This window comes from Saccopteryx bilineata, chromosome 11, assembly GCF_036850765.1.
Source record: "Saccopteryx bilineata isolate mSacBil1 chromosome 11, mSacBil1_pri_phased_curated, whole genome shotgun sequence".
NCBI lineage: Eukaryota > Metazoa > Chordata > Mammalia > Chiroptera > Emballonuridae > Saccopteryx > Saccopteryx bilineata.
This window is the reverse complement of record NC_089500.1, coordinates 13,461,514-13,478,858: the sequence shown is the minus strand read 5'-3', so window position 1 is coordinate 13,478,858 and position 17,345 is coordinate 13,461,514. Positions and strand designations below refer to the sequence as shown.

The 17,345-nt window shown below is 50.1% G+C and overlaps 1 protein-coding gene across 1 annotated transcript in view; it reads right to left on the bottom strand.

The window, feature by feature from the left end:
• Positions 1–17,345, bottom strand: part of ALPK2 (alpha kinase 2) — a 101,759-nt gene that overhangs the window by 20,325 nt on the left and 64,089 nt on the right. The window contains exon 5 of the mRNA XM_066246821.1: positions 2,621–6,104. Within this exon, the coding sequence (XP_066102918.1) occupies positions 2,621–6,104 (3,484 nt within the window). The remainder of the gene's footprint in view (positions 1–2,620; positions 6,105–17,345) is intronic.

The window sequence follows — 17,345 nt, the reverse complement described above, 5'->3', positions numbered from 1 at the left end:
GCCTCTCCACTTCTCACTTCAGACAAATACCAAAACAGAGAGAGAGAGAAGAAAAAAAGACTTCTCTACCTCACCTCACTTAGTTTTCACTACAATCCCAGAGACAAGGATAATAATTATGACCCTCGAATGATGGATGACAAAACCAAAGATCTGAGGGGAGGTATAGCTTGCCTAAACATGACGGAAATGAACAAATGAAATCTAATTACTTTTCATTACTTAAAACCTCTTGAGCAGGGTCTGCAATGCACAGTGTGAAATATATCTTGAGAGACATTTTTTTTTAAAAGATGGGAGGAGAAGGATTTTTGATACCTAGTCTCTAAGATCTGGTTCAAACCAAAATGCTTTTAAATGACCACTAGATGCTCCAGGTCAAAATTAGAACTGGAGATTAGGGAGTAAAATAAAATCTCTATCACCCAAATAATTGTGGTTAAGCCCTCTGGTGGTTAAGGCAACTCAACAACTGTTATTTGCTGAAAAGCATTTATCTTTCCTCGATTACCACTGTCTTTGCTGAGGATTGCTGTTATGTCTGATATCAGTTTCATTAGCAAAAGGGAGGTTTCTGCTTGAATGAAATAGGAGCAATGAGAAAATGATTCCCAGAGTTGGGGAGGAGACCACTGAATATCGCTTTTTAAAATCAGGGATGAGAACCGGGCAAATGTGTAATTACTCATGGTAGCCACGGGGAGGCAACATAAACATTAAGAACAAGACAAAGATTGCCGATCCAGCCTGGTGGTCAGAACAATGCAGTCTGTTGGTTAGAGACTGATTTCCGTAACACTGCAACTTAGGTAATATAAAATATTACATAGCCCACAGTCAAGACAAAAGTCATCAACACGGATGCTTATTTGCTCTGTTCCTCACATTCCACTGCTGTGAAATAGTGGGTGCATTGAGCGCCCCCCCCCTTGGTGCCAACAAACACGTGGATGACACAATTCATATTTACAGCCTTATTTTCTTCCCAGGAAGTGATAATGGGCAGCTTGGATAACACACTCTTCAACTACAGGGTAGCTGAGGGTACAAACAATATTAGGGCAGAGAGAAAATATACCAAGTGTTTATTGATGGCAAACCCATTTCCACTTATTGGGCTCCAATGGCTCCTGCTGGCCATGTGGGTATTCAGACCCACAGTCTCCAACTCGTGGAGTCTGAACCGAGCCCACTTTATCTAGAAACGTTTCCTCCAGGGCCCTTCCAACATTGGGCAGTGACAGTTTTCATGGGCCCGTCTGTTTGAAACAGGGCTGAGGGCCCATGGATGTGGATGGGGAATTCTGAGGACTCGGTGGGCAAAGAGGGGGGACCCTTCCCCTGGAGCTGAGGGGCCACAGCACTCTGCCCCAGCAACGGGCTTCACCTGCTGCAATGTCTTCTCTTCCGACTCCACTGGGTTGCATGGCAAGGGAGAAGAGCTCTGACATAAAGAGGCTAAAATTCAAGTTATGGGATGAAATTTGGGGTTAAAGTGATTCCTGGGCAAAGCAGAAGTGACGGCAGTCACAAGGGCTCTGAGCCTCTAGGGGTCTGAACCCCAGAACAGAGACTCCTGGTGTCTTTCAACTCAGACACAGTGAAGGGTGAGTTGGAAAAAATTTTATACTCAATTTTGGAAGGAAATCCAATGTTCGACAAAGCCATTTTTAAATGAAAATCAATGATTGAAGAAGAAACTCCCAAATTGTACCTAAATGTTTACTTCTGGAAATCCTGCTTAGTGTGTGGTCTGTTTAATTATTCTAATTAGCTATACTGATTGATGCTTCTGCTTATCTTTTTAAAATACTTTTAAGAGGATGATTAAACAAAAGAGCACCGTGATCACGCTCTGCCATTAAACATAGTTGTAGGCAGCAATATGGGGGGCTGTTAGAAATGTAATTTCTTGCCTGACTGGGTGGTGGCGCAGTGGATGAAGCGTCGGACTAGGATGTAAAGGACCCAGGTTCGAGACCCCAAGGTTGCCAGTTTGAGTGCAGGCTCATTGGTTTGGGCAAAAGCTCACCAGCTTGGACCCAAGGTCGCAGGTTCAAGCAAGGGGTCACTCAGTCTGCTGAAGGCCCACGGTCAAGGCACATATGAGAAAGCAATCAATGAACAACTAAGGTGTCGCAACAAAAAAACTGATGATTGATGCTTCTCATTTCTCTCCATTCCTGTCTGTCCCTATCTATCCCTCTCTCTGACTCTCTCTCTGTCGAAGGAAGGAAGGAAGGAAGGAAGGAAGGAAGGAAGGAAGGAAGGAAGGAAGGAAGGAAGGAAGGAAGGAAGGAAGGAAGGAAGGAAGGATAGGAAGGATAGGAAGGAAGGAAGAAAGAAAAGAAATGCAATTTCTCGAGCCCGTACGTGGAATCGGGAAGCCTGGAGGTGGAGCTCAGCACGGTATTTTCACAAGCCCACCAGGTGATTCTGAGGCCACTCAAATGGGAAAACCAGGGTTTTTATGTAGAGCTATTTGGTCACAGTCGTCACACCAGTGCCCACCTGGTTGATGCTCACCTTAATCGCAAAGGACCCAGGCGAACACAGGGACTTGACATCTGGTCAACGAAAACCCCAACTGTAACAGGGACAGAAAGCAGCCGAGTCTCACCTTTTCCTTCTCTGTGGCAAGGTGGCTTCTTTGGGTCTTTTTTCTCATCTGTGCGGGACACTGACATTTCGAGTTTAGGAATCTTTTTAGGAAAGTTTAATTTCTTTCTGGCGTTTTCCCTTTCTTCCAATCTCAGCCTCAGGGCAGCCACCTTGGACAGAATTTTCTTCTTCATTCCCTCGGCTAAATGTCCACTTCCTGAGGTCTCTTGCCTCTTCGTGACCTCTTCCGGAGCAGGCACTGGGGGTCTGCCTGTCTTGGCTGCCGTGGGCCTCCCCTCCCTGGGCTTTCTCACACAGCCCAGGGTGGGGTCCCGTTGACACGGGTCCAGCAGTGTCATGGGGGCGATCTCTGCCCCACGTTCTCCTGGAACAGATGCCCACATCACTGCCGGGGAGCCAGGCGCACTTGCGGGTTTGGTGCCCCCACTTTGAGGCACCTCTGTGTCGGGCTCCTCGATTGTGTGGCTTACGGAAAAGTGTATGGTGTTTCCTTCAGGAGGTGATGTAAAAGGCAGCTGAGGGAGGCCCCGAGGAGAGGGCAGGTGCTTCCCACTCTCTCTCTCTCTCTCCCCCCTTTCCTTTGAGTCCCAAAGTGCATGCTGAGGCTCTCTGGTTTCCACTAAATGGTTCTCATTGACGTCACAAACTTGACCTGCGGTGTTGTGAGTGTCAACTCCAACAGAGGCCTGAGTGGTGACTGCAAGACCACTAGGAAGAGGGGAGGGAGGGAAGACAAAGTCTGTTCCGTTGTTTTTACCTGGGTCAGCCTCCCCTGAGCCTCTCTCAAGGCTTTCTGGTTCCTGGCTTCTGCTGAGTCCCCTCGGAATTGTGTCCCCACGTTCATCAGGATGTGGAACTTGCAAGACGGCAGGCTGGACTTCCACTTTGGCTTCAGCATATTGACCTTGTTCAGCCTCTCTGCCCACACTGGCTTCTTGGTTTCGGTTGGTGCTGTTTTCACTTGGAATGGTTTCCCCACCTTGCTGGGGGCATGGGACTGGCGAGAGGGCAGGTTGGACTTCCACCCTCTGGCCCAAGTTTCCATCATTCAATTCACTGTCCTCTCTGATGCCCCCCAGCGCGGATTTGGAAGGCTCCCGGGTCTGCACCCTGGCCCACTCCACCAGCCCCGTCTCATCGATGGGGTCGACAGAGGACTCGAGGATTTGGGGGCAGCTAAGAGACTGTTTAAAGAAGGCAGGGTGCTCCAGACTGCATTGGTTTTGACTCACATTGTTACCATTTTCCTGCCCTCTGGTTTTAGAACCCTCTGATGGCAAACTTGTGACACATAAATACTTTTCATCCACTGGGTCCACCGATGACTCCAGGAATCGGGGTTGGTTCAAATACTGGGAAGAAAGACAGCTCCATTTTGTGCGCCTGACTGGTCCTTCCCCTTTGTGGATTTCTCTGTGATTAGCAAGGGCTGAGCCAGACTCACCCTGAGGGCCACCAGCCGATGCTGTCTGTTCAGAGGGGTCCAGTTCAGGCCCGGTAGCACCTGCCTTTAACATGTCCGCTACAGCCCAGACCCTGTTGGGAGCCGTGGCACCAGCTTCTGACTCCTTGCACTCAGAACCTGTCAGTTGTCTTGGTGGCCAGGCCTCTGAAACGGAAGCCTCTAGAATGATAACCTTGGGCTTGTTGCCTGCTTTCCAACGTCCTGGTCCACTCTCTGTTGACTGCTCCAGGAGGTTATTAGAGAGAGGCAGGCTGTCATCTTCCACAGGAGCTTGAGCCATGGACACGCCGGCCCCCAGGCCTGGGCTCTGTGTCCTTTCCTCCCTGGAGTCTGCTGACCAGCGGTCCGCAGGCCCCGGGGCTGCTTCCCCTCGTGCAGCAGATGTCAGAGGCCAGCTTTCTCCGGGGTTATCTTCAGAAAGAGAGCCCTGGAGGGACAGGCTCTCCTGTGGGATCCTCTGTGTTCTTTCACTTTCTTTTTCCTGGACATTCTCTTCAGGGCCCCTATTGTCTGCTCTGTCCAGGGTCTGGCTCTTATCTCCTGACTGGTTATCAGTCTGATGAAGGGAATTGCTACAGGAGTCTCCCTCTGGGGGCAGGGAAACACAGGCGTGGACTCCTGGTCCGCTGGGAGCCACACAGAACTTGCGTGGAGATTCGATGGTGGAGCCATTTAAAATAAGACCCGGCTGTACATTGGAAGGAAGGTGACAAATATCTCCATCTGGTGCCTGAGGTGAGCTCTCCTCGGGGCCATCTGCCTGGCTCTTCTCAGCAACTGAAGCAGGGAGGTACTTGGCTGGGTGGACTTGGGTGGCGATAGTAAGAGTTGGTGTGTCCCCACTCTCCCTGGTCACCTGACGACACTCCAGATTAGCAGTTAACGTGGTTGGCGTCTCCTGAGGAAACTTCGCCACTGAACTCTGACCGGTTGGCATGTCTATGGCGTCCAGGGCGCCGGCGCTGGGGCTCTCCGTGTCTACGGCGTCCAGGGCGCTGGCGCTGGGGCTCTCCGTGTCTACGGCGTCCAGGGCGCCGGCGCTGGGGCTCTCCGTGTCTACGGCGTCCAGGGCGCCGGCGCTGGGGCTCTCCGTGTCTACGGCGTCCAGGGCGCCGGCACTGGGGCTCTCCGCACCTTTAACCCACCCGGAAGAATCCTCAGAGGATGGAGGCTGTCCTTCCTCAAGCCCTCCTGAGATGCTGAGGCTCGGCTGCTCCTGTCCAGTGGAGGCCGACATGGAAGTGGACTTCTCCACCTTGGCTAGGTGTCCCCCTGTGGCGTTGTCACTGGCTTTTTGGGAAATGGTCCAGGAGAGAGTGTTGCTAGGTGGAGGAAGCACAGCTGAGTTCCCCTCCTTGTGGCCTTCACCTGTAGGCTGTGGAGGCTCAGAACCTTGTGTTTGACAAACAACAGCCAGGGTCTCATCCTCAGGAAAGTGTAAAGCAGATACTTTGCTTTGACCTTCTGCCAGCTCCAAGTCCGTGGAGCAAATTTCTTGAGGCAAATATTTATGAACTGGGGCTCCAACAGGGGAATCCCTTCCTTGGATGCCTGCTTCAAGACGCTCCATCAAACACTCTGCTTCTCCGCTCTCTGGCCTATGGCACACAGTTTCCAGGGAGGGGACAATATTTACAGGTGCAAGAGAAGCAACAGAGAGAGCCTCAGGCTCCCCGGGAACACTGCCACCCTCCCGGGAGAGACACACTGGTGGCTCACAAGGGGACATAGCTGCATGGTTGACATCTGGGAGATTCTTGCCCTGCCCTTGGTCTTCCCAGGAATGTCCAGGCATGTTGACTTCTGTGTCTTGGTTTTCTTCACGCTGTGGGCTTTGAGTACAGCTTTCTGTCTCCAGGTGTCGAGTCAATGGAGCATTCTCCTCATCGAGCCCACCCAAGTTGGGGAAGGCATCTGTCGTGGTCCCGGTAAATGCAGCCTCCTCCCGGGCAGGCTCTGAGAAAGCTGGCACCCAGCTGGGAAAGAGTGTCTCCCCGACTGTTTCCTGAAGTCGCACCTAGGAAGATGGAAAGGGATATTAATAGGCCTGTTCCCGGGAGAGCCCACAGTAGGGCAGAACCGCAATCACAAAAGTGTTCATCTGTGAGGACTGTAATAATGCAGCAAGAAGAGCAGCCGGAATGACCGAAACCTGAACATCAATCTGCAGACTTGCGTAGCTATTACAGACGCCCCGGAGAAATGCAAATTTAAGCAACTGTATGTTCTAGGGGACCCTTGGTCACATTGCCCATTATAAGCAAAAAGTCTTCTGACAATCATCAGTCAATGATTTTTTTTTCTCTCCTGGGGATAAAAAAGATGAAAATAAGTGGAATGTTAACTACTGTGATCAAGTAAGTCCTAAGAGCTTGTGTGTACCTTTCCAGAAAGATAAATGACACATGATCATAACAAATGAAAAATACAGTGTTTGTAAAGTAGCAATGAGTAGTTTTTGTCCTCAAATATGACAGCTTACTGGTTAGTAATGTTACTAAAAAACAGGGGGGCCTGTCTTTTGACCCCACCTCTGATGAAGTAATAGGGTTATAATTGGCCATCAGCACTGCCAATCATTTCTGCCCCGGGTAGGTTATAAAATCTTGGCATGTCTCCTCCTCTTTAAAACAGATGCCCTGTGGCTGGTAAACTATAACATCAAGAAATAGGGGGCCCTGGCCCTGGCCGGTTGGCTCAGTGGTAGAGCGTCAGCCTGGCGTGCAGGAGTCCAGGGTTCAATTCCCAGCCAGGGCACACAGGAGAGGCGCCCATCTGCTTCTCTACCCCTCCCCCTCTCCTTCCTCTCTGTCTCTCTCTTCCCCTCCTACAGCCAAGGCTCCATTGGAGCAAAGTTGGCCCGGGCACTGAGGATGGCTCTATGGCCTCTGCCTCAGGTGCTAGAATGGCTCTGGTTGCAACAGAGCAATGCCCCAGATGGGCAGAGCATTGCCTCCTGGTGGGCATGCTGGGTGGATCCCAGTTGGGTGCATGCGGGAGTCTGTCTGACTGCCTCCCCGTTTACAACTTCAGAAAAATAAAAAATAAATAAATAAAATAAATAGGGGGCCCAGGACTGCTTAGGTTTTTGTACAGAGAAAGAAAGTCAAGAGAAAGGGAGAGAGAGAAAGTGGGAGGAGGAGGAAAGAAAGAATGAACCGGTCTCACATGGTGAGGAGTGAACCCATCATGATACTATTTGAATGATATTGTTCAAGAAGCAGCAAACCCTTTGACTAAATCGTGCCTCTTAAAACTTCTAGCTCATCGAATATTTCAACACATGTCAAAATTATGCCCAGCTAAGAAGAATGGAACTGCTGCTGATTTTCGGCAAGTATACCCATCTTTGCCCCCAGGACTCCTGCTTTAGAGCAGCCCAGTTCAAACATGCAGGAATGGAGGCTGGGCTTAAGGAGGGAAGGGGTAGTCTCTCCCGCATGTGACAAAGTAGAGCTAGATGTTCCTCCTGTGCACATGCAGCTCCAGTGTCCTGAGGCTTCGTTTTCTCAACACAGGTGAGAATCGTCACTCCCTGTCCCCATGGCCAGGGGGACAGAGGACAACAGCCTAGCCACAGCTCCCTCCACAGTACCCAGGGCTGCTTATTGCTGCAGGATTCACCTCCCATTGTCTCCTTAAAGCTACCCTGGTGTTCATTTAACCCAGAATTTATTGGCATGAAAGTGTTAACTGAACAAGAAGAAATTTGGTATAATTTCTTGGGCTATTAATGCCACAAGAGCTCATGGATTCAACGAGTATTTACTTAATGCCTCCAGTGTCCAAGAGGGACTCCAGGGATGAGGGTTCCATAGGGCCAAAGCCCCATCTACAGGGTATTCCCACTCCATGTTGTATTCAAGGCCTGTCACAGGGTTAGCACCAAGTGTCACACGTTAGCACCCAGCAGGTGCTGCATAAGCACTTGCTGAAAGACAGTGGAAGTGAGTAAGCCACGCACCATGGATTTACTCTTTCTCTATATCCTTTTTCTTTCTCATCATATTAAAAGCGAAAACAGGAAAGATCATCTCTGGGAAATATGAAGCAAGGTTCTCAAAAGTGTTGAGGGGTTTAATGTGTACACGGTCTCATCTCTATACCCGAACATCTACAACGCATGTAGAGAATGTTCTTTGTGTTTACTATTTTGGTTCAGATTCTTTTTGTAACAGACTATAGCACAAATATACTAAAATATCAAGCGCAAACATGTGGGTGGCTGCCTGGTCATTATCTGTGATGTGCAAGGTCACTGTCTGATCAAAACCACCATGGCCCTCTCTTGGGCCTTCAGCTCCTGCCTGGATTTCCACTACCTATGTCAGTCCTTTATTTTAAGATCTTGCCATCATCACAAGGTCATCAGTGCCAACAGACATTTGTGGAGTAGTGGCCATGTATAGAATTCTCTGCCTGGCACCGGACATATTCCTCCAAAGGGCTCAAGTTTAAAAAGCCAGTCGGAGGTTGCCCATTCATTCCTGCCTGCTACCATACCAGCAGAGTTCTTGGCTGATAACTGAGAGGAGGTGAGTACCCAGAGAAGGTAAAACACGGATAGGTAAACCTTGATGAGGGTGAGTTTGGTGACTGGGATACATTGTCTCAGCCACGGTTCACAAAGCAGTCATGTTCTTGTGAAGGTAGACTCACCCCTCCTCTCTGGCTTTTAAAATAAAATCCTATTTTAAAATAGCCCGGTGAAGTCCCCCATGTATAAAAATATGGCAAATCCTTGACCAGGTGAATTCATCCACTCGACAAACTTTTGCAGAGCCTCCACTGTATACAGAACTCTGTTCTCAGCACCAGGGAAGCATCAGCAACCATAACTAAGACTTCCGGCCTTTTGGAAGATATGTGCAAGGGACAAACCATATAAGCGGTCCACTACTAATGGGAAAGTCCATAAATTTGATTTTAACTAATCAGTAAGGTTTGCGCAAAGTGGAGCCTTTCACAGCCCCGGGCGTACTTGAGAGGGCTCGCAGCACGGGTTCCGAGGGACAGGCCCTGTGGAGCTGCTGCAGAGGTGGACTCCGAGAGAAAGAGAAACCCCTGCCCTGCCCCTGTCAGACAATTCAGACCTTTGTTTTAGGAGGAGAGCGCCTAGTTAAGTCATTCTGAAAAAACTCCAGCAAGTGCTTCTCCTGCTGCTCAGCTCTTCTCATAATGGAGTGAGTCGTAAGACTTGGGAGGCTTTGTTATGTAGAAAAATTGTTCTTATTCAAGTAAAAAGAAGAAGAGTTCGGGCTCTAGGAAGAAACCCAGTGTGGTGTGTATGGAGTGTGGACTTGGAGGACTGGTCACCCGGGTTAAGTTCAATACTTCCTTGCATGATCCCAAGCAACCTCTTTGGCCCCTCTGACTCTCTGTCTCCTCCTCTAGGGCTAAGCACATGCACATTGGCCCCATCCCATCAGGTGCCTGTCACTCACTGACAGCAGTTTCCCTTGTTCTCTGTCAAAAGCAAGTAGCCAAGGCAGAGAGAGAACTGAGCAACCCTGAGGCACAGAGCCTGTGCTTTGGGCTCTGTGTAGGCCTTCTCACTTGATTGGCAAAATGAATCTGAAATACTGACCCTCCTATCTCTTTCTTCCTGATAAGCTGAATAGCCAGGATCCAATCAAAAGACAGAAACCACAGAGTGGGTTACATAACCACAGAGTGGGCAGCTGCATATAAAGAAATGTTCACTACAATGAAGAGTAACTAGAAGACGCAGGGACACCCTCGCTGGAGCAGGTACACGCAGGCCACCAGGGAGCCGAGAAGCTTGCTGGTGCAGCCAGGCCAGAGCTGGTCTGGAACTGCAGGAATCTAGGGCACTGAGGGGAGAGGCCGAGGCCTTCAGAGCAGGTGGGCTACACGTGGTGGCGTAGAGAGGGAACGACAGTCCTGGGTGTCTGGGGCCATGGGTGATTGTGTATACGCAGGTCCTGCAGGGGCTTCCAGACGGAGACTGATGTTGGTCCAGGCAGGAGCCTTCAGAGCCGGCGGGCCACGCCAAGCTCAGATTTCCGAGTAACGAGGGCTGTAGGAAGGTTATCACAGTGCCAGGGTGACAGGGTCACAGACGGACCATCCTCTGGGCTCCATGGCTGGGACAGACTCTATGGAGGACCACAACCCATATGACAGACCCACCAATGCTGAAAATGACAGGAGCCATCTTCTTCCTACAGTGTCCCACCAGCACCCTCTGCCGAGAAAGCTTCACATCGAGCTTATTTTAAGAGAAATGGTGGACAGAATTCTATCACTGAGCATTAACAACATGAGATCGCTGATGGTCAGGGGTTAGCAATCGCCCCATGGTTCCACAGTCAATGGCAAAACCAGGATTTACAGCCAAGCCTTTCCAACCCAGCTTTTCTAACACAAAAAGTTAAGACAAAACCCCCAAAAGGGCTGGGAAACCCCTTAATTTAAACTCAGAACTTCTGAGCACTGGCAGCACTGGTATAAGGCTATAATGGCCCTTCTGACATGCAACGTGATCACGGGTTTACTCGTCAGCCTTCACAAGCTCTAAGGGAAGGGGCACCGTGCTGCTCATCTCTGGACTTCCAGAACCATGGGCATAGTAGGGGCTCAATTAATTTTGCTAAATGGGTAAGCCAATGAATGAACACAAGGAGGGGAAAGGGGAAGCCAAGTCCAGTAGCACTTCTAAACCTGCCCTTGAAAGCAGCATTCATCTGCGGGCACAGCACCATCCAATGCCATCTCTGTCCAACACGCCTCCCATTCTGCAAACACATTTTCATGCATTGGCCTTTGCAGAACTTCTGCCTCCTCAGTGTGTCCACCGTGGACCCCGGGGAAAGGTGTGTTGCCCCGCTGTCCACCCTGCGTTGTTTAGGGTTAGACACCTCTTCCTCAAGGGGAGTGTCCTGGAAGCCAACAACAGTGCACGACACTAATTTGAGTCACTCACAACAGACGGCTGTATGACACAAGATCCCTCTGCTCAGAGAGCGTATAAGCCAGCTGAAGAGGGAAGATGTGCATGGGAAAGATAAGGAAATAGCCATTCTTGACAAGTTGTGCTAATGGCCAAATGGATGGCACTTGACTAACAGCACTGCTCCAGCGGAGGACGGAAGGTCACACTGCCTCTTCCTCTTCCGCTCGATGGACAAGATCCCCCTGGTGCAAAAACTGAGGCTGCACTCTTAAATTATATGTAGCTACGCTTAGATAATTCTTGAACGTTTCAGTGTGGTCCCGGGAACCTTCTCTACTGAGTACAGTGGGCAATCGATGGGGCAGTGCTGTTTATTGACTAACTCAACAGCATCTCGGTCCTTGTCCCTTGGTGGCTCCAATTAAAGTAACTGGAAAACCACACTCTCACCACCCCCTGTACAGTAAGACAGAGCCAAGGGGTCAGTTCTGGGCAGTGAGATACAAGGGGAATTCCGAGGAGGGCCTTCTGGAAAGGCTTTGCCTTACTTCTGGCAGGTACAGATATGGTAGACACTTTGTCTACCCCCTGCCTTCTTCCGGTAACGAGGATGTGACTCCTGGCACGGCAGCTGCCATCGCCCCGTCGGGAGGCAGCCAGCCCACAAATGAAGAGCTAATACACCGTGGCTGGTGGAGCCAAACGCGAGAAAGGATCTGGGAGCTCACGGGCATCCTTGAGCCACTGCAACAACGCGGAAACATTCCACATCCAGGCTTCCTGCGACATGAAAAGCAGAGGTCCTCACCTCTGAGGCCACTGTCAATGGGTTATTTCATTAACTGCAGCTGAAAGCAGCCCTAATGGACACCAGAGGACAATATCTTGCTGAGGGTGAGGGAGAAGGCATGTGAGGTTCACCCTGGAGCCCTTCTGGGGGAGGAATTAGTTTGAAGGGCAGTATCACAAAGGGCAAAGGGCTGGTCAAGATGCCAAGGGATCAAAAGGGCCTGAGGCAAGATGAATGTGAAGTCCAGTGGGGGAGGGAGAATGGGGAAATGTGAGAAGTTGGGTCATCAAAGGAGAAGCCATGGTTCTGAAAGCCGACAGCCCCCCGGGGCCAGGAGGGCCGAGGTCTCAGCTCCTTGCTTCGCTGCCAGCACCTCCGTGTGCCCCCGGCGACAGCTTTCTCTCTCTAAACCCCGTTTCTTTTTAAATGTTCTTTGAATGTTCTTTCCTCCTTATCTGGACTAGATACAAATGGCACCATGTTCTTCTACACTTGTCTGCACATCATCAATTTCCACCTCTGGTTCCAGGAAGCTCCAACTGGGACCTTCACCACTCCCTAACCTCCTGGCCGCGGCAGCCTCGCCCACAGCTAACCTTTCCTAAGTATCTGCTGAGCCCTCACTACAGACCTGGGGTCATTCGTCATCTGATAGATCAAATCCATACCACCTGGGTCTGCAATGCTGAAAACAGCCCGGTCCCCAGCCAAAGAAAGCTTAAAGGCAATCTAAAATATTTCAGGAACTTGAGTTTATTTTTAGGTGTTGCTGGGTTGCCCAGAAAAGAGCTTCACTTAAAGGCTTTGAATGTGAAAATAACACATAATAAAAACACATAAAAAAATAAACACTCATCTGAAGTCCCCAATCCTGAAACCAGATCCTGAACACCCCTGTCATTTGACCAGTCCACCATCATGCCATCCCCTCCCGGGAGATGGAAAATCTGCAGCCAGCCACTGCTCTAATCCTGCCCTCATTTCTTGAGGAAGTAGTAGGGTTTGTAAAATGCCAGTGTGATCTCTTGCTGGGGGTGGACAGGGTTTCCATGAGGCATACCCTTTCCCAGGGCTTGGGGGGCTCTGCGCATTCAGTGGACTCTGCCTGGTGACACCGTGTGAGAGAAAGGACACTGGACCGAGAGCCAGGAGCTGTGTGTGTTCATTGTGCATCTCAGGCGACACCAGGCCAGGAGCAGAATTGTTGCAACAGTAACAATCACTAAGCCCTATGTAAGCCTTCACACATGGCGGGCACTGTGCTGTGCTTCACACGCATCAATGCAGTGGTTATGTTAGTAAAATGGCATAGAAATCTATGCCTTTGGGACTTTGGGTTGTGTCATGTTAGGGAGAAATATCCCAGCTCCGCCGGTACACGAGAGGGCCATTCTGTGACAAAGCCCCAGGTACATGGGTCAGAAAAGCAGCTGTCTTCCTTTCTCAAGGCATTTTTATTCTGCTGCTGCTGGCAGATGCGAGGAGAGCCTGGTGTCCCTAAGGGCACTGGGAGATAGGCCCACGTGGAAAGCGGAGCTGGGAAGGCCAGCGGTGTTTTCTGGAACCCCAGCAGGCACTTCCGAACAGTCTTTGGGCTTTTTGCTGTGTCTGGAAGGGACTGGACTTGGACAAGGAGTGAAAGGAGAGTGGCAGGGATGGGAAGAGGGTTGGGACTCAGAAAAGCCAGGGCTGGGTCCTGGATACGCGGTGACATGGGAGATGGATCAGGGAAGTCACTGGATCTCTCTGGGGTGGTTTCTTCCACAGTAAAGTGAGAGGGTTGAGAGTATGTCTTGGCTCCATGGCCTTGGTGTTCCATGACTTGCTGTCATGTTAACAACACAAACATTGAAATAGGGCTTAAACCTCACCTTCCACGTGGCACCGGGTTCTCCTTTGATTCTTAAGGCTTCGAGAGCTAACTCTATAACTAGGAGTTATTAGGGGAAAGGACACAGCATGTCGCCATATGTAGACTAACCCAGAATAAGGCGGTGGGGGCCCCAGGGAGAGGCAGGGAAGAGACAGTGGTCTGGAGAGCAGGTCGCCATGGGACACACACGCTCCTTGGGTTCTGGCTCTTGTCCTGCCCCTCCTTGTGGCTTCCCCCTCCTCTATGCTGTAAGTGGGCTGCACTGTGTTACATGGGCCCTGAAGCTGATCTCAGAGTTCTGGAGGCTCAGAGACCTAGTCCCAGCCAATAAAATCATCACAGCCCCAGAACAGACAATTGGTGGCCATTGGCCCCCAGTTTTGCTACCCTTTTTTTTTGGGTTGAGGTAAATCATGGCTTCTTTTTTCCCAGGAAATCTTTTTACCCACACAAATTTGTGCATAATTTCAGGGGCTGAGAGACCGCTTTGAGCCCACTGATCCCCACTTCAGGGCCCCTGGACCATGGAATGAATCCCTGCTGTCAGTCATGAGCTGGGACGCATGAGTTGCGACGTATTGTTTACTTTCCACAGCCCGAAACTTCTCTGCAGACTGGGTAACGGGGGGCAGGGGGAGTGAAGCCTTACTCTGGTTCCAGGACAGTGTTTTCAAATCAGTATCCCTCTTCACCGTTTCTAGAATTTGTGAGCAAGATCAAAACCGAAGTAGTCGCAATTACCGTACTACACTGACAATAATACCTTGTACACAGCAAGTTCTTGTAAACTTTAGAAACAGGAAATACTTGTCACAGTTATACTACACTACAACTTTGCCTATTCAGCGTGACTTCAAAGTGTACAGTAACGATGGCAATTGGCACTTGGAAAATCTGAATGTAAACATAAATACAGACAGGTCACCTGTCTCAGATGGTCCTCACCTGAAACAAGGAGAAAATGCAGGCTTGGGTAATATGCCATAAGTCTCTTCTAATAAGTAGAAGGACAGTTATATGTCCTCGGGTGTGGCTTCTGTTTATACACAACTGTCCCCTCAAAGCATCCCAGTCTAGGAAGGTATGGTAACCCAGCAGGCAGGAGCAGTAACCCAGTAGAAGTCAGAGACGGTTTCATCCAGCAGAAGAAACCAAAGTGCCTGGGATAGTGAGATCCATGCAAGAAGGACAGGGTTAGTCTTGTTCAACATGGCGCAAGGCACATGGTAGGCGCTCATAAAATAGGTCACAGGAGCGAACATCCATCCCATTTGCTCTTGGTCCCATGTCAACATAGACAGGAAGGCCTTGCCCCTTCAGAGCCTGGTTCTCTTCTCATTCTCTGTCACTCTGTCTGTGGAGATGTTGACCTCCTACCTGAACCACTGCCTGACAGCCCTGTGCTTTGGTTAACACATGTTTTCTACGGAATGTAACTCTTCTTCATCACTAATAATTTGGTGCTTGGTTGCCCTCGGTCTTCTTTAGATCTAAACTGAAGCCCTCTGTTTTCTTTGGAGCAGAGAGAGAAGCAGGTCTTGTGTTTATCACGAACACACTGTGGACACCAGGCGCTAATGGTGGTGACGCCCAGTGGACTCTGGGCACAGAGTTGCGCAATCACAAGCGCAGCTGAAGGGTTAAGTTTCAAATACCTACACTTGAAAGACAAGGGAGTCAAAGGCAGGAAGTGGGGAGAGGCATGGTGCAGAGCAACTGGAAATTCAGAGAGCTCTTTGATGAAGCCATCACAATCAACTTTCCCCTGATAGATGGAAGGAAAAAGATTATTCACAAAGAGGCTTCTGGGAGGCTGAAGGTGTTGGCGAAATGCTTTGAGAACCAGGAAAGAAAGAAAACATCTGGGAGCCAGTGCAGTGATTTGAGGTAGGAAAGCAAACTCTGTGCTGAGCTGATGTTTGCTCCCATGGTGGTTAGGACGTTCACCTGTATCATTCTTTGTACGCGTGAGTTAATGCACTCTCTTTATTCTTCCTTTTGGAACTGGTCATGTCTTTCTCATGGGCTCCCAGTCACAGGTAGGGACTCAGAGAATAAGTGGAAAATAATAGCTTTCTCTCGGACTGAACCAGCCTCCATCGAATAACTCAGACAGTTCTTCAGGGAGTGCTCAGGCCCTCAGTTTTGCTCCCCTGACCCTGCTTCTCTGGAAGCTGGTGCCTGAGCTGCCCGCACCGGGAGATGGGTGGGGGCGATCCCCATGTCCCTAAAGGGGAGCAGAGAAAGATCTCCCACCCCCACAGTTTCCCCTAGCTGATCCTAACACAGTCCTGAAGTCAGGAGACATGAGGTCAGGACGGATGTGCCCTCCGGGTCCTGACTCTACCTCTGTGAGCATTTTTGTCACAGCGCGCGTAAGGATCGGCACCCTTGTCTAAACCCCTGCACGCTCCGGCTTTCTGATTGTTCAGAGGTAGAACTCCAATCCAATACAAAGAAAGAAACTTAGAAAACCCCCCTCTCGACAAAGCCCGAACTTGAAAACTACTGTCCTGCTTACACAGAAATAAACACAAACACCTGTTTGCTTTCCGCTGCTAGCTTTCCTCAGCACAGCCCTAGTGACCCCTCCCTGGCACCAGTCTCCCCAGCAGCTTTGGAAGAAGGCCCTGAAGGCAGAAATGGACAAACGAACATTTTCTTTTTTCTGATCCCTCCCTGTACACATCCCTGGGCAGTGATATTGGCGTCCTGCGGCTGTGGACCCCAAGTACCACAAACTCCGTGACTTAAAACAACACCCACCCACTTACTCTCAGCACTGGGGGCGGAAGTCTGAAATCACGGTGTCCCGGGCCAGCTGCCTCTGAAAGCTCTGGGGAAGAATCCTTTCTTCTTGTTCTTGTTGTTGTTGTTTTTATCTCATCTTAACTAGTGACCTCATCTTAAACATTGCATCTGCAATGGTTCCAAATAAGGTCTATGATGAGGGTTCAAGTGGACATAAATTTAGGGAGACATTACTCAACCCATATAGCAACCCATTCTTTTCTTAGCTGGTCCTGCAGGCCCTCCCACCCCAGGCTCCAGGTCACCATCCACATTCAGCTGTCAGCTTTGTCACCTCCCTGGGTGTCATGGGCGGCAGAAGAAGGGAGAGGTTTTGAACAATGTACCAACAACAAGGAGGCTGGGGTTCTCCTGAGAATCATGTTGGTTTCTGTGGGAAACAGTCTGTCAGGAGCGTGGGATCCAGGACCCATCGGGGCTGCCCCTTGTCACCGCCCTGCTCCTGTGAAGGTGGCCTCCTGGGCCCAGCCCTGCAACCTGGAGGCAGCATTGGCCACTTCAGGATGTCCTGAAGGGACTGGCCACGCCTGAGCCGGATGTTCTCCTCTCTGCCGACGGAAAGCGGTGACTGGGGAGTCCCTTGTGTTTGATGCCAGATACAGACCCCAAACTAGAAATCCTAAAGACAAAGGGGTAAGCGGGTCTCCTGATAGTTGACTTCTCACCCACTACCTTCAGTTTGATAGTAAATCTGAAAGCACTTGTTTTTAAAACATCACTTGAAAAAAAAAAGCCCAAAATCTCAAGGCAGTATCAAAATACCTGTGCTGAGTCAGAAAGATAATTTTTTGAGCATCAGCAGAAATAGGAACTTACAGAATTTGCAGTCTTACCTCCTGCCCCGGCTCCCAGCCCCCTGGCCTCCACG